This window comes from Gymnoscopelus microlampas, assembly GCF_963454915.1.
Source record: "Gymnoscopelus microlampas genome assembly, chromosome: 5".
NCBI lineage: Eukaryota > Metazoa > Chordata > Actinopteri > Myctophiformes > Myctophidae > Gymnoscopelus > Gymnoscopelus microlampas.
The window spans coordinates 44,798,552-44,817,988 of NC_139942.1; the positions used below are offsets into that span (position 1 = coordinate 44,798,552).

Sequence of the window (19,437 nt, forward strand, 5' to 3'; positions counted from 1 at the left end):
TAGCTGAGAGAGAGTCAAAGCAGGGACCGCCACTACGTTGTATACAATTGTGTTAAACCTTTTCATAGATTTCATAGATCGCTTCATTGACTATCATCTGTGTTCTGTGTTGTGTAAATTAATGTTGTTTTTTTATGGGGGGGGGGGGGGTTTCAGACATTTAACCCCTCAAAACTTGACCTTAGGCTCTGTACTTGGTTTGCTCCTTTTCCCCAAACCTCTTTGCCGAAAATAGCAGATCTAAAAGCTCACAACGCAGGCTTGTAGATCTGCTATTTTCGGCTAATGTTCCACAGCATATGGAGGCTAGGGTTCAAGTGGTTAATGCAAAAAAAAAAAGAAAAAAAAGATCCTATCACACAAAATATTTGGCGGCGCCCCTGTAGTAACTCTGAGGACCCCCTAGGGGTCCCCGGACCGCCTGTTGAAGACCCATGTTCTATAGCAGCAGTTCTCAACCAGTGGTCCGGGGACCACCAGTGGTCCTTGAGGGGGTTCCAGGTGGTCCCCAGCTAAATGATGGAGAGTTGGTAACCAAATGGACCATTATAGATCTTTGACTCTTGAGAGAGTAAAATGAAACCAAATGGACCCTTGCGGGTCCATTTGGTTTCATTTTACACTCTCAAGAGTTAAATAATTGTTCAACATCTGCATTACTTAATTAAAGAATTGTTATTTTGATCAACGTTTGGCCTGTTATCTCTGCTATGGTACCAACATCAGTACAGCATGGAATTGTGGAGAAAAATCGTATCCAAAGACAACAAAATATTCTAAGTTTTGGGTCTGAGAGTCTAAATCTCATCAAACAGTGGTCTTTGGCTCAAATGCTGAATAAATAATGAATAACCTTGATATGAAAAGGGATGAAAACCACTGTTCTATTGCATGTGTCTTTCAGCACCACGGAGAGCTCCAGTGTTCACATAATAGAGAGAGCAGCAGCAATCACAGGATAATTACAGTCCAGACATAACCTGCCGGAACCATAATGATGATGACAGCCAGCCAGACACACTCACCGGTCTTGCGCTTGGGGACCCCGGTGGGGGAGATGGAGCTGGGGGTCCCGGGTGTAGAGGGGGCCGACGTGGAGGCCGGGGTGGCGGGCGTGGCTGGAGTGGAAGGTGCAGGGGGAGGAGACACCGGGGTGGGGACAGCTTTGAACACTTCGTCCTGTTGAGAGAGACAGAGAGAGAGAGAGAGACAGGCAGAGAGAGAGAGAGACAGGCAGAGAGAGAGAGAGACAGAGAGAGAGAGACAGGCAGAGAGAGAGAGAGACAGGCAGAGAGAGAGAGAGACAGAGAGGGAGAGACAGAGAGGGAGAGAGCAAAGACAGAGAAAGAGAGAGAGCGACACACACAGAGACAGAGAGAGAAAGAGAGAGATAGCTGTCACCTTTCCATGTACAAAGACTCAAGCTAACCATTTAAAACCTGATATATTTCGCTGTGCGACGAATAGCATAAATCAGTGGTTCTCAAACTTTTCCATGTCAAAGACCCCCAAATTGACACGCATTAGCCTGCGGACCCCCATTTGAAAAGATACGCCAGGGACCCCCATAAGAGATAATTTTTGACCATTTGTGATAATGTTTCCTCCTACGACCAACGCCCAAAATAGGGACGCCAGGTTTTAAAAATAAGCAAAGTACTGTATGTGCCCCGAGGTTATCACAGGTTCAAAATCCTGACTGCAGAAAAGCTTGGGGGACAGCAGATAGAATAAAATAAGTGATGCGCTCCTCTCCCTTAATAAAGATTTTTCGAGACGCCTCGAGGGAGGGCCTCGCTCCAATGAATAAGAATTCAACCAATTACACCAAGGCAGCGCCGGGGAAAAAGGAGGCCACACATGGCAATATATCAGAGAGGTAAGCGTAGCCTCAGTTTAGGTCGACCGACTGACTCATTATTTTGAAGAGATGTTTGTTTGGAAAAACATCCGATGCGTTTCTGTATTTCGCCTCCATCAGAAATCCAATTTAAGTGGGCCAATTAACCAATTAAGACCGGGAACGCATCTCTGTCATTTTAGATGTCTTTGGCTATTCAACAATAGCAGATATACAAGCTCATAGCGAGTGCCACTCTATGAGCTTGTATATCTGCTCTTTTTTTTATCAAGAATTATTTAGCAAATCTTTGAATATATATATATATATTATTTATTTAAAAAAAGAAATTTGGGGATCTTTATGCCTTTATTTAGAGAGGGAAAGTAGGCTGACAGGAAATGGGGAGAGAGATGGGGGTGGAGGTGACACTCAGCAAAGGTTGTCGGGAACGGGAGTCGAACCCGCGACACACTGTCAGGCTGGCATTGCAGCCTAGGGTGCCTGGACCGCCATGCTACGGCCCAGGCCTGAATATATATATTTTTTAAAGCGAACATTTGTAAAATATTTTGTTCCAGGGATCCCCAAGAAGCAAAGATTTGAGTCACAAATGTTCGCTTTAAAAAATATATATATATATATTCAAAGATTTGCACAAAATAGCTGATCTACAAGCTCATAGCGCGGCACTCGGTGCCGCGCTATGAGCTTGTATATCTGCTATTTTTGAATGGCCAAAAATAAATCTAAAAATGACACAAATGATGCGTTCCCGGATTGAATGGGCTAATCTCAGAGATTTTTGGATGTGAAATGTGATCCATCCTTCACCCTTTTTCTACCTTGTAATTATTCCTAAAGAGCTCAACACTCAATGTGTCGCATGTCTTTTGGAGATAATTATGGTCGGAAAACCAAAAAATAAACAGCAATTACAAAACTAGTGGCTTCAGAGAGGAGCCCTCCCACCACTGTACTGCTTATCTTATCAACATAATCCCCTCTATGTGCTTCATGGAGAAAATGACTTTCAACTCACCAAGAAGAGAAGAGGGATAAATATCACAAGTACTGTAACGGCATTATGAATTGTACCCGTGCTCTTTTTTTTTAATGATTGTGTTATCTCCTGTTTTTTCGTTCAAACAAGAACTAAAAAAGTAAGTGTCAAAAAAGATGCAGAGTTACTATTTTATACATATTTTATCATTTAAAAAAAGCCAATCTACATGCTCACAATCCATCACACAATGTGATGCGCTTTGTGAGATTTTCTCGTGTAGATATCAGTGGTGGAGTACATGTACTCAAGTACTGTACTTTTTTTTCTCTTTTTTCCAATACTTTTACTTCTACTCCACTACATCTCAGAGGCAAATATTGTACTTTTACTCCACTACAATTATTTGAAAACTTTAGTTAGTGGCTACTTTACAGATATAAAGTAGTACATTATAAAACATACATTAACCACTTTAGCCCTATTATACCCAGGCTATTTGAAAATAGCCGATCTACAAGCTCTGATCTACAAGTTGTGAGCTTGTAGATCGGCTATTTTCCAATATTTTTCTACTTTTACTTTTGGTACTTTAAGTACATTTTGATACCAATGCTTTTGTACTTTTACTCAAGTAAATTTTGAATTCCGGACTTTTACTTGGAACAGAGTGTTTCTACATTGCAGCATTGACACTTTTACTTAAGTAAAACGTTTAAGTACTTTTTCCACCACTGCTGCAGACACACACACACACACACACACAAAAACAAGAGCAACACGGGCTGCACTATAAATACAAGGCACAATCTAATGACCTTCCTCCAGACAAACTGAAGGACTTGTGTCATCCATGGCAAGAGGCCATTTGTGAGAAGAGGAATATAGAGTCTAGTTAACTCCATCTTGCGTAAATTATCTCTGTGCATTCCTGTTATCCTCAAGAACTCAGACGCCAATAAATTCCTCCAGCAAAGCTTGGAGAAGTGTCCTTTTTTTAATTCAGATTTTTATTCTGGACTGCTTGCATACTGTGGTGCCATTTTAACCCATTTAGACCTGAGGCCCATTCTAAAAATGCCATCTAAATCCTGACCTACGTTTTCTGAATTAAAACATTATTATTAAAACATTACAGAAAATGTATGTTGCTATATACTGTACATAGCAAGGGGTCCCCGCCTTGAAAGGTATAGTTACAAATAGGGGGTTCCCGCCCTAAATGGGTTAACAAACCTGCCAATAAACATCTCTTCACCTCCAAGGCCTTTATTGTCACATGCTTGCTTGCTCATAATTGCTAATAATAAATACAGCAGGTAGCGACGGATCTCCTCACTCAACCTCTCCATTTTTCTTCTCTAGCACATGTGTGCATCAGTGTCTGCTGCCTATAAAGTAGCCTGGTTCCAAACCATAGACCCCGCCCGCCCTCTGAGTGGACTGCTCCTCTTGGTCTGGTGTCATAATGTGAGCCTATGGATTTTCACGGTAGGAAAAAAAACGTCAAATCAGAGTCGGAGGTGGGGGTGGGTCTAACGACAAGCAGGGTTGCCAGATCTGCTTATTATAATTTCCCCGCTAGATTGTATTTGAAAATAGCCGATCTACAAGCTCACAACGCGTCGCATCGCGACGCGTTGTGGGAAATGTGGGAAGGTATGCGGATGTCCACACAAGAGCTGGCGACGAAATTCACGTCATGCGGACTGTGGTTGAGATCCGGAACCGGAGGAACGGGAACCGGTTCCATCACATTTGGAACCATTTTGGGAATGGGTTTATCACACGCATGTCAGAACTGGTATGTGGACGTCACGTCTGCTATACAATTACAACACCACTGTGGTTCTCAAGCGTTTTCATTTCAAGGACCGTCATAACTCTGAGAGTGTATAAATACACAGGTGTACATTTGTACACTCTCACAGTTACAGAGCCGTAAGGGTCCATTTGGACCAAGTACGTTGTAACCCAGAGGGTCCCTGTACCCCACTTTGAGAACCAGTGAGGTTACATAGGAATCGTTAAAAGGGAACAGTTAAGGAATCAGTCTGTTAAGAGGGAATCGTTAAGGACCCGGAATGGTTAAAATCCTAAATCAGGGGCTTTCAATGTTTTTCAAGCCAAGGACCCCTCAACTGACACATTGTATGAAATCGTGTTGTAGATTAAACCTTTTAATTTCATAGATAGCTTCATAGACTTGTTTGACTGCACATGATCTTTTCTTGGATTCATGTTAATGTGTATTTTCAGACAGTTAGCTTTTTAAACCCTCAATATTCAGTCAACTTGACCGTTGGCTCTGCTCTTTTCCCCCTCTACACCAACTCTCCGAAAATAGCCGATCTACAAGCTCATAACGCCTCGCAGCGCGAGGCGTTATGAGCTTGTAGATCTGCTATTTTTGGCTAATGTTCCCCATCATACAAAAGATTTGGCGGACCCGCTGTAGTTACTCTGCAGACCCCCTATTGAAGACCTGTGTCCTAAAAAGCATCCCAAACCAAATGGAACGCGGAAATAAAATTGTCCTCTGGGGCGCCAGATCTTCCAGTGGTGTAAGGCTGCTCTGTAGTAAAAGGGCAACCAGCAGGTGTGTTGACTGCATGAATGTAGAGCAAGGCTAGTGCTGAGCCAGAGAGAAAAGCATGCTCACTCAGCATAATGCCTTCTCTGGATAAATAGGTATTGCAACCCATCACCAGAAAAAAAAAATAACTGATGGGAACAGTAAGAATATATACTGTATCAACCCCGCCAGGGGAGGAGTTTTAGATGTTCATAGGTGTGGGGGAAACGGGGGCACACTTAGTAGTACAGGCACAAATCCTCTAAAGGGCTTTAGTTGTTTTTTTTTCTCTTTCTCAGATACCGCCTACTACCTGGAGGAGGTATCTAGGAACAAAAAAAAAAACACTATCAAAAGTCCTCCTGCTTTGCCTTAGATTCTCTTCTCCTTCCATCTTGTACTTCTTTCCTTTATCCCATTTAGACCTGGAACGCATCTGTGTCACTTTTTCATTCGAGCTAAAAAAGTATTATTTTACACTTTGGGCTATTCAAAAATAGCAGATATACAAGCTCATAGCGCGGCACCGAGTGCCGCGCTATGAGCTTGTATATCTGCTATTTTTGAAAAATCGAGAAAATGTGCGCAAATCTTTGAATACGTATATTTTTAAAGCGAACATTTGTAACTCAAATCTCGCTTCTGGCGGTCCCTGGAACAAAATATTTTGAGATGGCGGTCCGCGGCCAAATACGTATAATTGTGGGGGTCCTTGACATGAAAAAAAAGTTTGAGAACCACTGACAGCAACATAGTTTTTTTTCAAAAGACTGTTAGGATTTAGAAGACATTTTGTAGAATGGGTCTCAGGTCTGAATGGGTTATGCCTCTGAGATGCCACTGACCCCCTGCCTGCTGCTGATGCAGCTACAATGAAACACAACAGAAGCTTTACCTGGATCAAAAGATTCAGTACATCTAAAACTAAACTTTGCACAACATTTAACTTGTACTATAAAAGGATAGGTGTTGTTCTCGCCGCTGTTTGACTAGGTACTTTAGAATGAGAGAGAGAGAGAGAGTAGCTGCTGGAATGAGAGAGAGTAGCTTTGTGAATGAATGCCCTACTTGATCATACTACAGCGTCACACGAAAGCATCAAAAGTAGCAGATCTGCAAGCTCGTAGATCTGAGCTGAACATTTTGAACATATGAGGTTTCCACCTGATAGAGAGGACATGTGTGAGCCTGCCCTTGTACAGTAAAACCTAACCACTTCCACCGTGGCATCCCTTTGCACATAATCCTTAAAGGCAAAAATTGTGAAAAATTGTATAAAAAAAAAACCCGATCTACAAGTCTACATACAGTACAGCCTGATCTCACAGAATGTAGTATTACATTGCACGGATCCAGTGCATGTCATTCCGTGCATAGTCGCCTAGAACAGTGGTTCTCAAAGTGGTCGAGGGACCTTCAGGGGTTCCTCTAAGGGGGTTGTACACATGGAACCAAAATGGACCCATACGGGTCCATTTGGTTCCATGTGTACACTCTCAGAGTCATGGGGGTCCTTGAAAATAAAATGTTTGAGAACCACTGGCCTAGAAAACCCGAAAATCTGTGCATATGTACGGCGAGTCCCACGGTGGCCGTAACCAGTTGCAACCCGGCAAAACCCGGAAGCAGAGCAGTCCCCACAACAAAATGTACGATTCTGTGCCTATCGGTGCATAACTCAAACGGCGCTGACTCTGAGTAGGCTCAAGGGAATGTCGCAGCGTTCGGGACGGCAACTCGTTCGCTTTAGTTCGCTCGGTGGTCCCTCACGTGGCGACAGTTCCCTTGAGACTGCGCGCCTCCAAAATGGTTTAGTCACAATGGGGGAGACGCGAGGCGGCAATGCACGGATTTTCAGGGTTTCCAGTTGTCTATGCACGGAATGAGACCTCCGTGCAATGTATACAAAGTTGTGCAAAACCAGGTTGTGTACAACGTGTCACATCGCGACACTGTGTAAGGCTTGTAGATCGCCTATTTTCCTATTCATCATACGACGAAGTACATAGGGCTTAGGTGGTTTATACGAAATACATGTAAGAACATGACATACTGTATGTACCTTTTCCTTTTTTGCAGTAACTTGTTTTTCTTCCTTGTTGGTGACTTTTTCTTCCTTTTTAGTGACTTTTTCTTCCTTGTTGGTGACTTTTTCTTCCTTTTTAGGGACCTTTTCTTCCTTGTTGGTGACTTTCACTTCTTCCTTTTTAATGACTTGCTCCTTCACTGCCTCATCCTCATCGTCATCGCTGTCCAGGATTTGCCGGCTGCGCTTCACAACCTTCTTGACGGGCGAAGCGGGTTCCTGGACACCATTCTGCACTTTGAGGGGGCTTTTCACAGGCCTGAGTGGGGGGGGAGGCAAAGAATTAGACCTCATACGCCAAAAAATAAAGCCAGTGGCTTAATTCCATTCCAATTTAAAGCATTTTCACAAAACAGTCCCTGGCAGACAGGGGCTCCGCGGCCAAATACATTAATTTGAGGGTCCTTGACATGAACAACTGATATAGTGCATGTTTGCGGTTGTATCTGTGTGGCAGATAATTATTAAATGAAATAAAATGACATGTGCACTTAACTATGCATGACTTTAACCTATTAAAACCGGGAAAGCATCGGTGTAACCACTTTAACCATTCATTTATACTTCTGCTTCTGCCATTCAAAAAAAAGCAGATATATAGGCTCATAGGGCGTCACTTCATGCCGTGCTATGAGCTTGTAGATCTGCTGTTTTTGAAAAATCTTGAATTATTTTACAAATCTTTGAATAGCCTATGTATATATTTTAAAGCAAACATTTTGAACACAATTTCTTTGCTTCTGGGGTCCCGTGAACAACATACTTTGAGACGGGGGTCCGTGGCCAAATACATGTTTGATCACCACCACTGATATAGCAACAGAAGTTTTTCAGAAAACAGTTTTTTAGAATCAGACATTTTTAGAATCGGCCTCAGGTCTTAATAGTTTTTTTCTAAAGACAGTGGAGGTGCTGAAAAGCTAGCCTGGCATTGGCCAGACTGATAACGTGGATTCACTCTCACGTTCCTCCCCGGTATCAGTCTGGACTTCGGCCCATAGGGAGCGAGTATGAGAAATCAGAAAATGATTTTGATGCTTTTCACTGTTGTACAGACAGCAGTTGAAACGCAGTCACTGATTGGCCCGATCATTTTCTGATTTCTCATACTCGCTCCCTATGGGCTGAAGTCCAGACTGATACCGGGGAGGAACGTGAGAGTGAATCCACGTTATCAGTCTGGCCAATGACAGGCTACTGAAAAGCAGGATAGTTTTGCAACAAATTAAGCAACGCTGGGTTTCATGATGTAACTGCGACATTAACACTCATTATAAAACATTATATGGACAATGCAGCCACTCCACATCCTGTGTCCATGTGAATACAGATACAGGATAGGTGGGCACTAGGGACATCTGGGCACTTCGATGTAAAATTGGCTATTTTGTCCAAAATGTGAAAAAAATATAATATGTGAAAAATGGTCTTAAGTAATGTAAAGTATACATGATGTGAACATACATGGTACATCATTATCACACTTAATTTTATCCTTCAACTTCTTGTTTATGCAAAATGACTGGATATATATTATAATATTGCAATTGTAGAAATATTAGACCTTAATTGTCAAATGTTTAAGCATGTTCACATCATGTATACTTTACTTTATACCCTATTTCTTTTCATTTTGGACAACATAGCCAATTTTCGAGGTGCCCAGATGTCCCTGGTGCCCACTGCCCACCTATCAGGTAGTTTAGTAACACATTGAATAACAGCTGGGTTTCATGATGTAATTGTAACTGCGAAACAAACACTTATTATGAAACAATGCAGCCACTCCACAGCATGTGTCCATTATATATATATATATATATATATATATATATATATATATATATATATATATATATATATATATATATATATAATACTAGTACATAATACTTACTCCTTAACTGTCTCCTCAGTCTTTTTCTTCACATCTTTAGTCTTGGGTTGAAAGAAGGATCTGAATGAACGGCGCGAAAACAACAAGCAAACACAATAATAAACAACACACTTAATATCATCAAAAAGCTTTCATAGCAACAGTTATCATGTTAGCTAACTATGCTATTCTTCCAAAAGGACTAACGGCCTGTATGTTGTTATTCATAATGTATTCTTTGCTGAAGTCATTTGCATTTGCTAGACCTTTGGTTTTCAAACTTTTTAGCTCGAGACCCAAAATAAAGGGAATACTCGTGACCCATAAAATGTGTCCGCGACCCACTGTTTGAGAAACAGTGTGCTACACAATGTAGCCAACAGTCTGTCAATGTAGAAGAGAAACTTCTTATTAACGTCTAACGGTTAATTTAGCATTAAAACAGTTGCTTTATAACTAATGTAAACCGTAGACAAATGACGTTTTGTTACCTTCATATTAGCTCTGGTCCATAGTAGAGTTAGAAGGAGTTCTCCTTCACGCTGTTACTGTCGCTCCGTTGCCCGCACACCGCCGGGTAGCGCAGCCTCTCGTATTTAGTCAAAATAAAAGATACACTTTCGCTTCTCACCAAAACGAAGAGGGGTTTGAGATGTTGAAAGCTTACTTTCCTTGGTGGGGACACTCTGAACCCCCTCCCTCACGTCTAAAATACACCTTTTGTCAGAAAAGAAAATATTTCACCGGAAGGAAACGATCGAAAACTTCCATTGACCAGATCGCAGTGGAGCAACTAAAACATGTTTTTCTTTCCGGTGAAATATTTTATTTTCTGGCCAAAAAGGTGTATTTTAGACGTGAGGTGGGGGGCTCAGAGTGTCCCCACTAAGGAAAGTAGGCTTTTAACCTCTTAAACCCGTCTTTGTATTGTGGAGTAGCAAAAGTATATGTGTGTATTTCTTTAGTTTTACTACAGACCAGAGGCTGCACTACCGGAGTGTTTCGGGCAACGGCAGAAGAGTGACATAGCGTTAAGGAGAACTCCTTCAGAGCTAACAACAACAGACCATGAACACACAAACAGACACATTATAATCACCATAAAGCAGATACAATAAGCTGTCATTTAGACACTTACGCGATGGTTCGTTGCATGATGTCCACAGTCTATTGTTCTGCGCTTTATAATCCAGACAAATAAGTACAACCTACTCCCGCGCTGCACAATGTCGGTGTGTATTGAAATATTCGGCGCCAAAACGTCACAGAGTTTCTCCCGGGAAAAACAATGCGTTACTGTGTGACTAGAAGGGTGTGCAAGTTGTGTATGAGACTGCCGTCTGGTGGGGTGGAGTGGTCACTGCAGCAGGGTACTGTACTGGTCCTGATGCTGCGAGTGAGTGGTTCTCAACCTGTGGGTCGGGACCCCCAGGGGGGTCCCCATAATTTTGAGAGGGTCCCCAGATGATTAACTTGATGTGCGACATTGTTTTCTCACTCAACAGTATAACAAACCAACATACAGTATAACTGTATACAGGGTATCTGCACATTTCTAATGTGACAATTTAAGGACTTTAAGACCTTTTTAATACCTCTAAAATGAAAGAAAAGTAATAAAAAATAAGACCTTTGCCGTGTCAAAAGTAATCAACAAACTATACTTCAACAAATAGTCAAACGTTGGCCAAATGGTCTAATATTACCTAAGAAAGAGAATTGTCAAAATAGCCGATCTACAAGCTCCCAACGCCTCCCAATGTGAGGCATTGGGAGCGTGTAGATCTGCTATTTTCAAAATATTTATCTGTGGAACCCAGTCAAACTAAAATATTATGCCTCAACTCCTACATTCCAAGTGCTTGTCAGGGTGGGGGTCCCCAGTTCATATAATTTGTTTTGCAATGTGATATATATATTGCCTGTCAATGAACATGAATGGCAATAAATAAAAAAGTTTTTAAAAAAAAACATTCGTGAAATGGGACATTCTGTGTAATGAGTACTTTTACTTTTGTTCTTTAAGTATAGCCTATTATGATGCCATTTATTTTGTACTTTTAAACAAGCATTTCTACATTGTGGCATTGCTATCCATGGATTTATTTGTGTTTTTGTCGCATTCCTAAGCTAATAATTTGATTCCTGTCTCCTACCGGCTAATGTATCCGGTAGGAGACACAAAGTAGATTCTTTGTGTCTCCTACCGGAAATACACCCGGGCATCAAATTATTGGCTTAGGAATGCGACAAAAAACAAAATAAATCCATGTATTCAAGGCTTCATGGGGTGTGCAATTGATAGAAAATAAATAATGTTTTGGGTGAACTCCTCCTTTTAAGTATAAAAACATTTGAGTACTTCCTCCACCTCTGCGTATGATGATCCATGTGCCTCTTCTTGAATGAATGAATCTTGAAAGTGAAACGGCTGAATAATGCAAGCAGACAGAGCACACCGTTTTATTCTCTCACCACTCAGGTGCATGTAAATTGTTTACAAGTGCAGTCAAATTGCACAATTGCAAATTGTCAAATATTACGTTAGAAAGAGGCAAACATTGTGAAAATAGCCGATCAACAAGCTCACAACGCCTCGCACTGGCATGTAGTTCTGTTATTTTCACAATATTCTTCTGTGGAACCGAGGCAAACTAAATGTAATGTTGTCAGGGTGGGGGGTCCCCAGTTCAAATATGATTATTTTGGGGGGTCGCAGCCTGAAAACCTTTGGGAACCCAACCCTTAGACTGGAGCAGTGGTTATCAAAGTGGGATCCGGGGACCTCCAGGAGTCCTATTTATTTTTGACAATTTCTAACAACAAAAATCTTGTATGGGGGTCCCCGGCACAAAATATATTCAGACGCGGGTCCATGGCCAAATATATATTAATTTGGGGGTCCTTGACATGAAAAAGTTTGCACTCGAGGGCCTATAACATTCTATGATGATAATAATAATAAAGCACTGTACAAATATTTCCAAATAACATATTTTAAAGCACTGTACAAATATTTCAGAATAAACACATTTTTAAAGATCTGATGAGGAGAAAACAATGTATTTGTTTTCTATGTCAGTGGTTCTCAACCTCTTCTGGATCAAGGCCCACTTGAAAACCTTGAAAGTGTTGACGTTTACAGCTGCCGTGTTAAAGGGATAGTTCACCCAAATAATTTATTTTCTTTCTATCGATTAGTCACCCAATGGAGACTTGAATTCATGGATATGTTTTAGTTTTTGCCCATTCCTATAAGCCATTAATTTGATGACCAGTGGACCGGTAGGCAGCGTATGGTATATCCAGAACTATATAATGTATTATTAGTTAATAACAGTATGAGATTTTCAGGTGAAAGCTGTGACCTTTTGGAGATGAGGCTGAGAAAGCAAGGTTTGAGTTTGCATTTTGATTTAAATTAGTCACACCCTGAAGATCCTGCCTTTTGTCCTTGAACAGGAGATCCCAGGTCTTGAGTGTGAACTCAAAACAAATCACAGAGCCAAGTCCTTTGTGACCAAGAGGCTGATTTCAATACTATTGTCTTTATGCAAGGGTGATGGCAGAGGTGAAATGCATCTGTCTCTCTCTCTTCAAAAAACCTGTGGTAAAGTCATGCAGACTCAGATTGAAGTCATACTGTATTATTCTTATCTCTAGGTAAAAGCTTATTTTGTTGTAAGTACACAAGTGTGAACAAATGTGGTTGTGGAAGAAATCAGTTATAGTTGCATGTAAACTTTTCTTCTTGAATCTAAGGAAAATGTCAAGTCCTCTTAAATCATCTCTTTTTTAACTCATTCATACAAGGTTGAATACATACATGTGTGGGCTTATATTGAAGGTAATAAGATGATAAACAATGATTTCATAATATGAGCTTGTGTAAAAGTACAGTTTGATAGATACATGTTATGTGTTAAAACCAAGACAGATTGTAATCCATTATGTGACTGAGAAGGTCCACCCCAAGAAATCTTTTGTTCCTGGAAATCAGTTTGTGAGTGGTCAAGAAAGAGATAGTAGGATGGTCCTAAGTCAAATGTCTGTCTGTATAAAGTACAATGTTTTAGTGATTCAGGTACACTCTGTGATTGGCAATGCAGGTGTCAACGTCTGTGGAAATAAAAGCATTTCTGTGGACAAACCCTCTTTTCGAACTGGATCCTTGTTCTTCTTGCACTTAGGGAATAGTTAGGGAATAGTGTTTTTCCTGTCTGATCAATGGACCAATATACGACAAGCGGTTACGGTATAGGAGACACAAAGGAGACTCTTTGTGTCTCCTACCGGCACCGCTGCCGGTCATCAAATTATTGGCTTAGGAACTAATCGATAGAAAAAAAGTCATTTTGGGGGTGAACTATCCCTTTAAGTGGCCAGATGGGTGGGCCGCATGCATTTTCAGAGCAGGTTTATTTGAATGATAAATCGATCAATTGTGTTACAGCTTCGATCAATGGAACTAACACATAATATGTATACTTTAAGCTCCTATTTATCGGTATCACAGTGAAAACTCACTTTTCAAGCCAGGTTCTAAAAGAAAAAATAATACCACGACTCTTTTTTAACATTATTTTAAAATCGTAGTGTTTTGCCAATAGGCTCTATGCACAGCAGCCATATTGGGAATGAATTGGGCCCCTTCCTTACTTCCTTCACAGGTGTTACCAATAATACTAAAGGTCAAAGGTCAAAGGTTAATTTATTGTGTCCCAAAAAGGGCAAATTAGTTTACAGCAAGAGTCAGCAAAACATATTTCGTACATTAAACAACATATTTCATACGTTAAACATTCTCTCACTGCTGGTCGCTGCGTGCACAGCGCCCGTTTAGCCTTACTAATTAAGGCTCCGTTCCATTTAGTGTGGCATAGTGGTTGTCTTATTTTCAAGGACCCCCATAACTCTGAGAGTGTACAAATGGAACCAAATGGACCCTCACGGGTCCATTTGGTTCCATTTGTACACTCTCAGAGTTACACACCCACCTTAAGGGGCCATTTGGGAACCAAAATGGAGTGTTTCCAGTGAGCCAACATGCACACAGAGCCTTCATTAGTATCATTGGTAACAGCTGTAAAGGAAGTAATGAAGAGGCCCAATTTCTTTCCAATATGGCTGCTGTGCATAGAGCCTATTACTTGGGGGCCCGCTTTGCAATATCCCCACGGCCCACCAGTGGGCCCCGGGTCCCACAGGTTGAGAACCACTGTGAATCAATCCGTCTCACTCTCTGGTGATGGTTTCTCCAATACTACGACCCACTTTCCTCTCCCCTACTCCTCCTTGACCTCCTCCTCCAGTTCCTCCAGCCTCCTTCACGCCACAGAAAAGGCTCCGGCCGATATCGTTCAGGTCCCACCCAGCTGCTGCCGCCGCCGCCGCCGCCGCCGCTGCTGCTGCGTTCTTATTGGCCGACCAGCCGTGGACGGCTGCGAGAGGCGGAAGGCCGGCCGACAACCCTTTCAGCTTGGCTCCTCCCATCGAGGGCGGGGCGGAGAGGAGGGGGAAGTGGCTTTGGAACGCCTGGGGGAACGGGATTGGCTTAGGCAGGCAGTAGGGAAGCAGGAAGGGATGAGCCATTGGCTGGACAGCTGTCAGTCAAAGAGAGAGAATCCGAATTGGAATTAGGTAATCAGAATCAGAATCATCTCGACTGACAGCACGAGTACAGTCAAACACTTTGTCCAAAAGGATAACATCAAAAAAGGTAAAAAAAAAAAAGGCCTTCTGAAAGGTGAATTTTCAGGGCTGTTTTAAAGGAAGCCAGTGAACCACATTTTTTAAGGGATGGGGTCTGGCAATTCCACAGTGTGGGTGGCAGCACAGATATAGAAACCTAGATTCCTCATTGGCTTCTGCAGTTCATTGGAGCGACGTGCTTGGTATGGTGGCTGCCATATTTCCGGGGGGCACGGGCACTGGCCAATCACAGTGCGTTGACTACTGGCCAATCACAGCGCGTCTTTTCCAAGACTTGTCAGAATCTACTTCTCCCGCCCCCACCTGCCTCTCATTGGCCTACTGAACGCCCCCTTCTGTGACGCACACGGAAATTTCCAGCTGCCCCCCAGAAGAGGAAGTGCGTCCGCCATACACACACTTTAGAGCCAGAGGAGGCGTCTACCTTTATATGTCTATGGGTGGCAGTGCTGTAGAAGGAGAATTTACCCATGTTTGTTCTAAAGGTGGGTGTTACCAGAGCGTTGTTTACACTCCCTCTAATATTGTGGTTGTGGGTGTCGCACATTTTTTGGAGACTGCTGCTGAGAAAGTGTGAATGAAAGTGTGTGTGTGCGTATGTTGTGCTGGAAGTACATTTACTCATTGAATATTTCCATTTTTCAATACTTTTACATCTCAGGGGCAAATATGTGGCGTGTATGCGTGCATGAGGTATCAGTCATTCATGCACGGCGGTATGGCCTCACCTGCGTCCAGCAGCGGTCCTGTTCCTCCACAGAGAGGCAGCCCGTTGTCAGAGGTGAACAGAGGGAAGGGCAGCGGCCCGCTCTGGACCAGCTGGAGAATGAATGGATGGGTGATGAGTGACGGTGGGATGGGGATAATGGCCCTTTCTGAGGGTATGGGGGGGGGGTGAGGAAGGATCTGGGCTACGCAACACTACATCCTACACTGCAGTGTTGATTTCGTCGACTAAAACTATGACGAAAGATGTTCATCGACTACCTTTTTTCACTGACGAAAACTAAATAAAAACGAAATAAAAACTAAGCTACGATGACTAAAACTATGACTAAATATATTAACAATTTCGTCAACAAATAAAAACTAGACTAAAATGTTAGTGAGGGACTAGTGGAGAAGAGATCCAGCAGAACTAAAAGACACAACTACAAGTCATTTTATGTTTGGTTGCGCTCCGGTGTTGCCCTCTGAAAATAGCCGATCTACAAGCTCACAACGCGTCGCGCTGCGACGCGTTGTGAGTTTGTAGATCGGCTATTTTCAGCACGCAAACAAGTGTAAAATCAAGCATTACGACGCCATCAATGCACCGCCAAAATACAATTTAGTCGACTAAATCAACTGTAGTTTTAGTCGACTATAATCTTAGGATATTTAGTCGACTAAAACTAGACAAAATCTAAAACATTTCTGACGACTAAAATATGTCTAAAACTAAATGGAATGTTATTCAAAAGACTATGACTAAAACTAAATCAAAATTTGCTGTCAAAATCAACACTGCTACACTGAGTGTTACAAAGAATCAGGGCCTTTAGTTGGAACAAACCGACAAGGTCAGCGACTCCCAACCTTCTCTCCAAAGTTGAGTAGTATTTAGTACTTAGTTGACCTACGGTGTCCCCCTAGGGCTCTATACTTGGTCCGCTCCTTTTTTACCCCTTACACCAAATATATTCGCCGAAAACAGACGATCTACAAGCTCACAGTGCGTTGCTATATGGAATGTGTGGAGATGGTAAGGATGGAGGTTCATGTGGCTAATGTCTGCTTTCTGCTTTCACAAGGATTGCAATACTGTGAAAATGTCCCTTTTGGTGTGCTGTGATGTGTGATCATTTTGTCGCTGTCAACTGGAAACTGTGAAATGTGGAAAAACAACCTGTGTTCTGATGTCATTATTAAGTCAAAAGATGTTGTTGTTAATACTTTTCATTCGTTCAATATTTATAAAACCCACTGACAGACTTAACCACTACCACTTTCTCTTAATAAGAAATGTTGCGGTGTGACGCCTTGTGATCTGCTATTTTACTTTTGTGTGACACTGTAGTATGAAAAAGTAGGGCATTAATGTATGATAAAAATATGAGTATACAACATGGAGATATGAGGTTTCTACCCGACGGCAACGACATGACAGAACACATGAAGACAGGATGAGGAGTGTAATGACCTGGTGACAGGGGGGAAAGCCAGGGTAGTTGACCAGGATGAGCTTGCTGAAGTTGAACTTGTAGGTGAACCTCTTCCCTTTGGTCTTGTGCAGGATTCTTTTGTTGTAGTAGTACCTGGAAAGAGGTAATACGACACGATGAAAGTGTTGGAGTGATACTAAACTCTCTCTCTCTCTCAATTCAATTCAATTCAATTCAATTCAATTCAATTCAATTCAATTCAATTCAATTCAATTCAATTCAATTCAATTCAATTCAATTCAATTCAATTCAATTCAATTCAATTCAATTCAATTCAATTCAATCAAAATTGCTTTATTGGCATGATAATACATGTTTTACATTGCCAAAGCATACATATAACATAAAACAAGTCACAAAATTATATAATACAGTATAATAATCTAAAGAGAAGACTCTCTCTCTCTCTCTCTCTCTCTGTGTGTGTGTGTGTGTGTGTGTGTGTGTGTGTGTGTGTGTGTGTGTGTGTGTGTGTGTGTGTGTGTGTGTGTGTGTGTGTGTGTGTGTGTGTGTGTGTGTGTGTGTGTGTGTGTTTTGCATGCCATGCCATGCCATGCCGTGCCCCCCCGCCCCCCCCCCCCCCCCCCCCCTCACCTGAGCGCTCTGCTGAGCTTGTCGTAGTTCATGTGTGGCTTCCCCTTCCTCTCCCCCCACAGCCTGGCCAGCCTCTCCGGGTCCCTGATGACAAACTCCCCCCACTCCCCTCCCCAGCCGATGGCCCCGCCCCCGCCCTCGCCCCGCCCCAGCAGCTCCAGCAGGAAGTGCCAGAGCTGCACCTGGCGGGAGCCCGGGGACCAGGCCGGCTTGTACGCCCAATCAGGGAACAGCACTGCTGGGGGGAAACGTCACAACATGTGAGCGGTTGTGAAATTCCATTTAGTTTTCAGTCATGTTTTAGTCATCTGAAATGTTTTAGTTTTTTTGTCTAGTTTTAGTCGACTAGATTAGATGTCATCAAGATTATAGTCGACTAAATCTACAGTTGATTTAGTCGACTAAAATGTTTTTTTGGCGGTGCCTTGATGGCGTCGCAATGGCTGATTTTACACTTGGTTGCATGCTGAAAATAGCCGATCTACAAGCTCACAACGCGTCGCGCTGCGACGCGTTGTGAGCTTGTAGATCTGCTATTTTCAGAGCGGAACACCCACGAGCAACCAAACATAAAATGAAGTGTCTTTTAGTTCAACTGGATCTGTTCTACTACACTAGTCCCTCACTAACATTTTAGTCTAGTTTTTATTTGTTGACGATATTGTCAATATATTTAGTCTTAGTTTCAGTCATCTTAGCTTAGTTTTTATTTAGTTTTCGTCAGTGAAAAAGGGTGGTCAACGAACATTTTCCGTCATAGTCAACAAATAAAAACTAGACTAAAATGTTAATGAGGGACTAGTGTAGAAGAGATCCAGCAGAACTAAAAGACACAACTACAAGTCATTTTATGTTTGGTTGCGCTCGGGTGTTGCGCTCTGAAAATAGCCGATCTACAAGCTCACAACGTGTCGCGCTGCGTCTGTACACCTCAGGGGCAAATATTGTACTTTTTACTACATTACAATTATTTGCAAACTTTAATAATAATAAATAATAATGAATTGCATTTTTATGGCGCTTTTCTAAGTACTCAAACTCACTCAAAGCGCTCTTACAATGGTTCATTCATTCATTCAGGGAGGGGACATTGGGAGGTGGAGCGGCGAACATTCGACGCCAGCGTCCCCACTTTTCCCACATTCACACACCAATGGTGGCAAGCTAGCACCGACCGAATCATTGGAGGCAGTGTAGGGTTCAGTGTCTTGCCCAAGGACACTTCGACATGTGGACAGGAGGAGGAGCCGGGATTCGAACCTCCGACCCACGGATCATTGGCCGACCTGCTCTACCTCCTGAGCCACAGCCGCCCATAAACTAATGGTAACTTATAACTTTAGTTATAAGTTACTTTTCAGATTTAGATTAGTAACAAAACAGAGCCCTATTTTATACTTTTTGCAATTTTTCCGAATTCTCCAAAAATGTCCCAAACATTTAGAAAATATAGGCATCTACAAACTCACAGCGTGTCGTGAGGTGACGTGTTGTGAGCTTTGAGATCGGCAGGTGCAGATATTTTTAAATAGGCCCTTTTAACACTC

At 42.2% G+C, this 19,437-nt stretch overlaps 2 protein-coding genes across 3 annotated transcripts in view; both read right to left on the reverse strand.

Annotated features, from left to right (window-relative positions):
* LOC311045296 (DNA ligase 1-like) overlaps window positions 1–10,655 on the reverse strand; it is a 108,383-nt gene extending 97,728 nt beyond the window's left edge. The window contains exons 1-5 of one of the 2 annotated variants that reach the window (XM_084057114.1): window positions 10,519–10,655; window positions 9,402–9,461; window positions 7,547–7,763; window positions 7,481–7,504; window positions 1,026–1,179 (exon numbers count right to left, since the gene is read on the reverse strand). In XM_084057114.1, coding sequence (XP_083913240.1) covers window positions 1,026–1,179; window positions 7,481–7,504; window positions 7,547–7,763; window positions 9,402–9,461; window positions 10,519–10,535 — 472 coding nt within the window. In that variant the 5' untranslated portion in view covers window positions 10,536–10,655. Of the gene's footprint in view, window positions 1–1,025; window positions 1,180–7,480; window positions 7,764–9,401; window positions 9,462–10,518 lie in introns of both variants that reach the window. The other variant, XM_084057113.1, reaches the window with a different exon arrangement.
* A 6,292-nt stretch (window positions 10,656–16,947) lies between these two features.
* LOC311045128 (ETS domain-containing transcription factor ERF-like) lies at window positions 16,948–19,207 on the reverse strand (the record flags this gene model as incomplete). Its single annotated transcript, XM_084056938.1, has 4 exons — window positions 16,948–16,958; window positions 17,247–17,389; window positions 17,891–18,128; window positions 19,186–19,207. 4 exons carry the CDS (start codon window positions 19,205–19,207, stop codon window positions 16,948–16,950), a joined length of 414 nt encoding a protein of 137 aa, XP_083913064.1.
* Window positions 19,208–19,437: the final 230 nt, after the last annotated feature.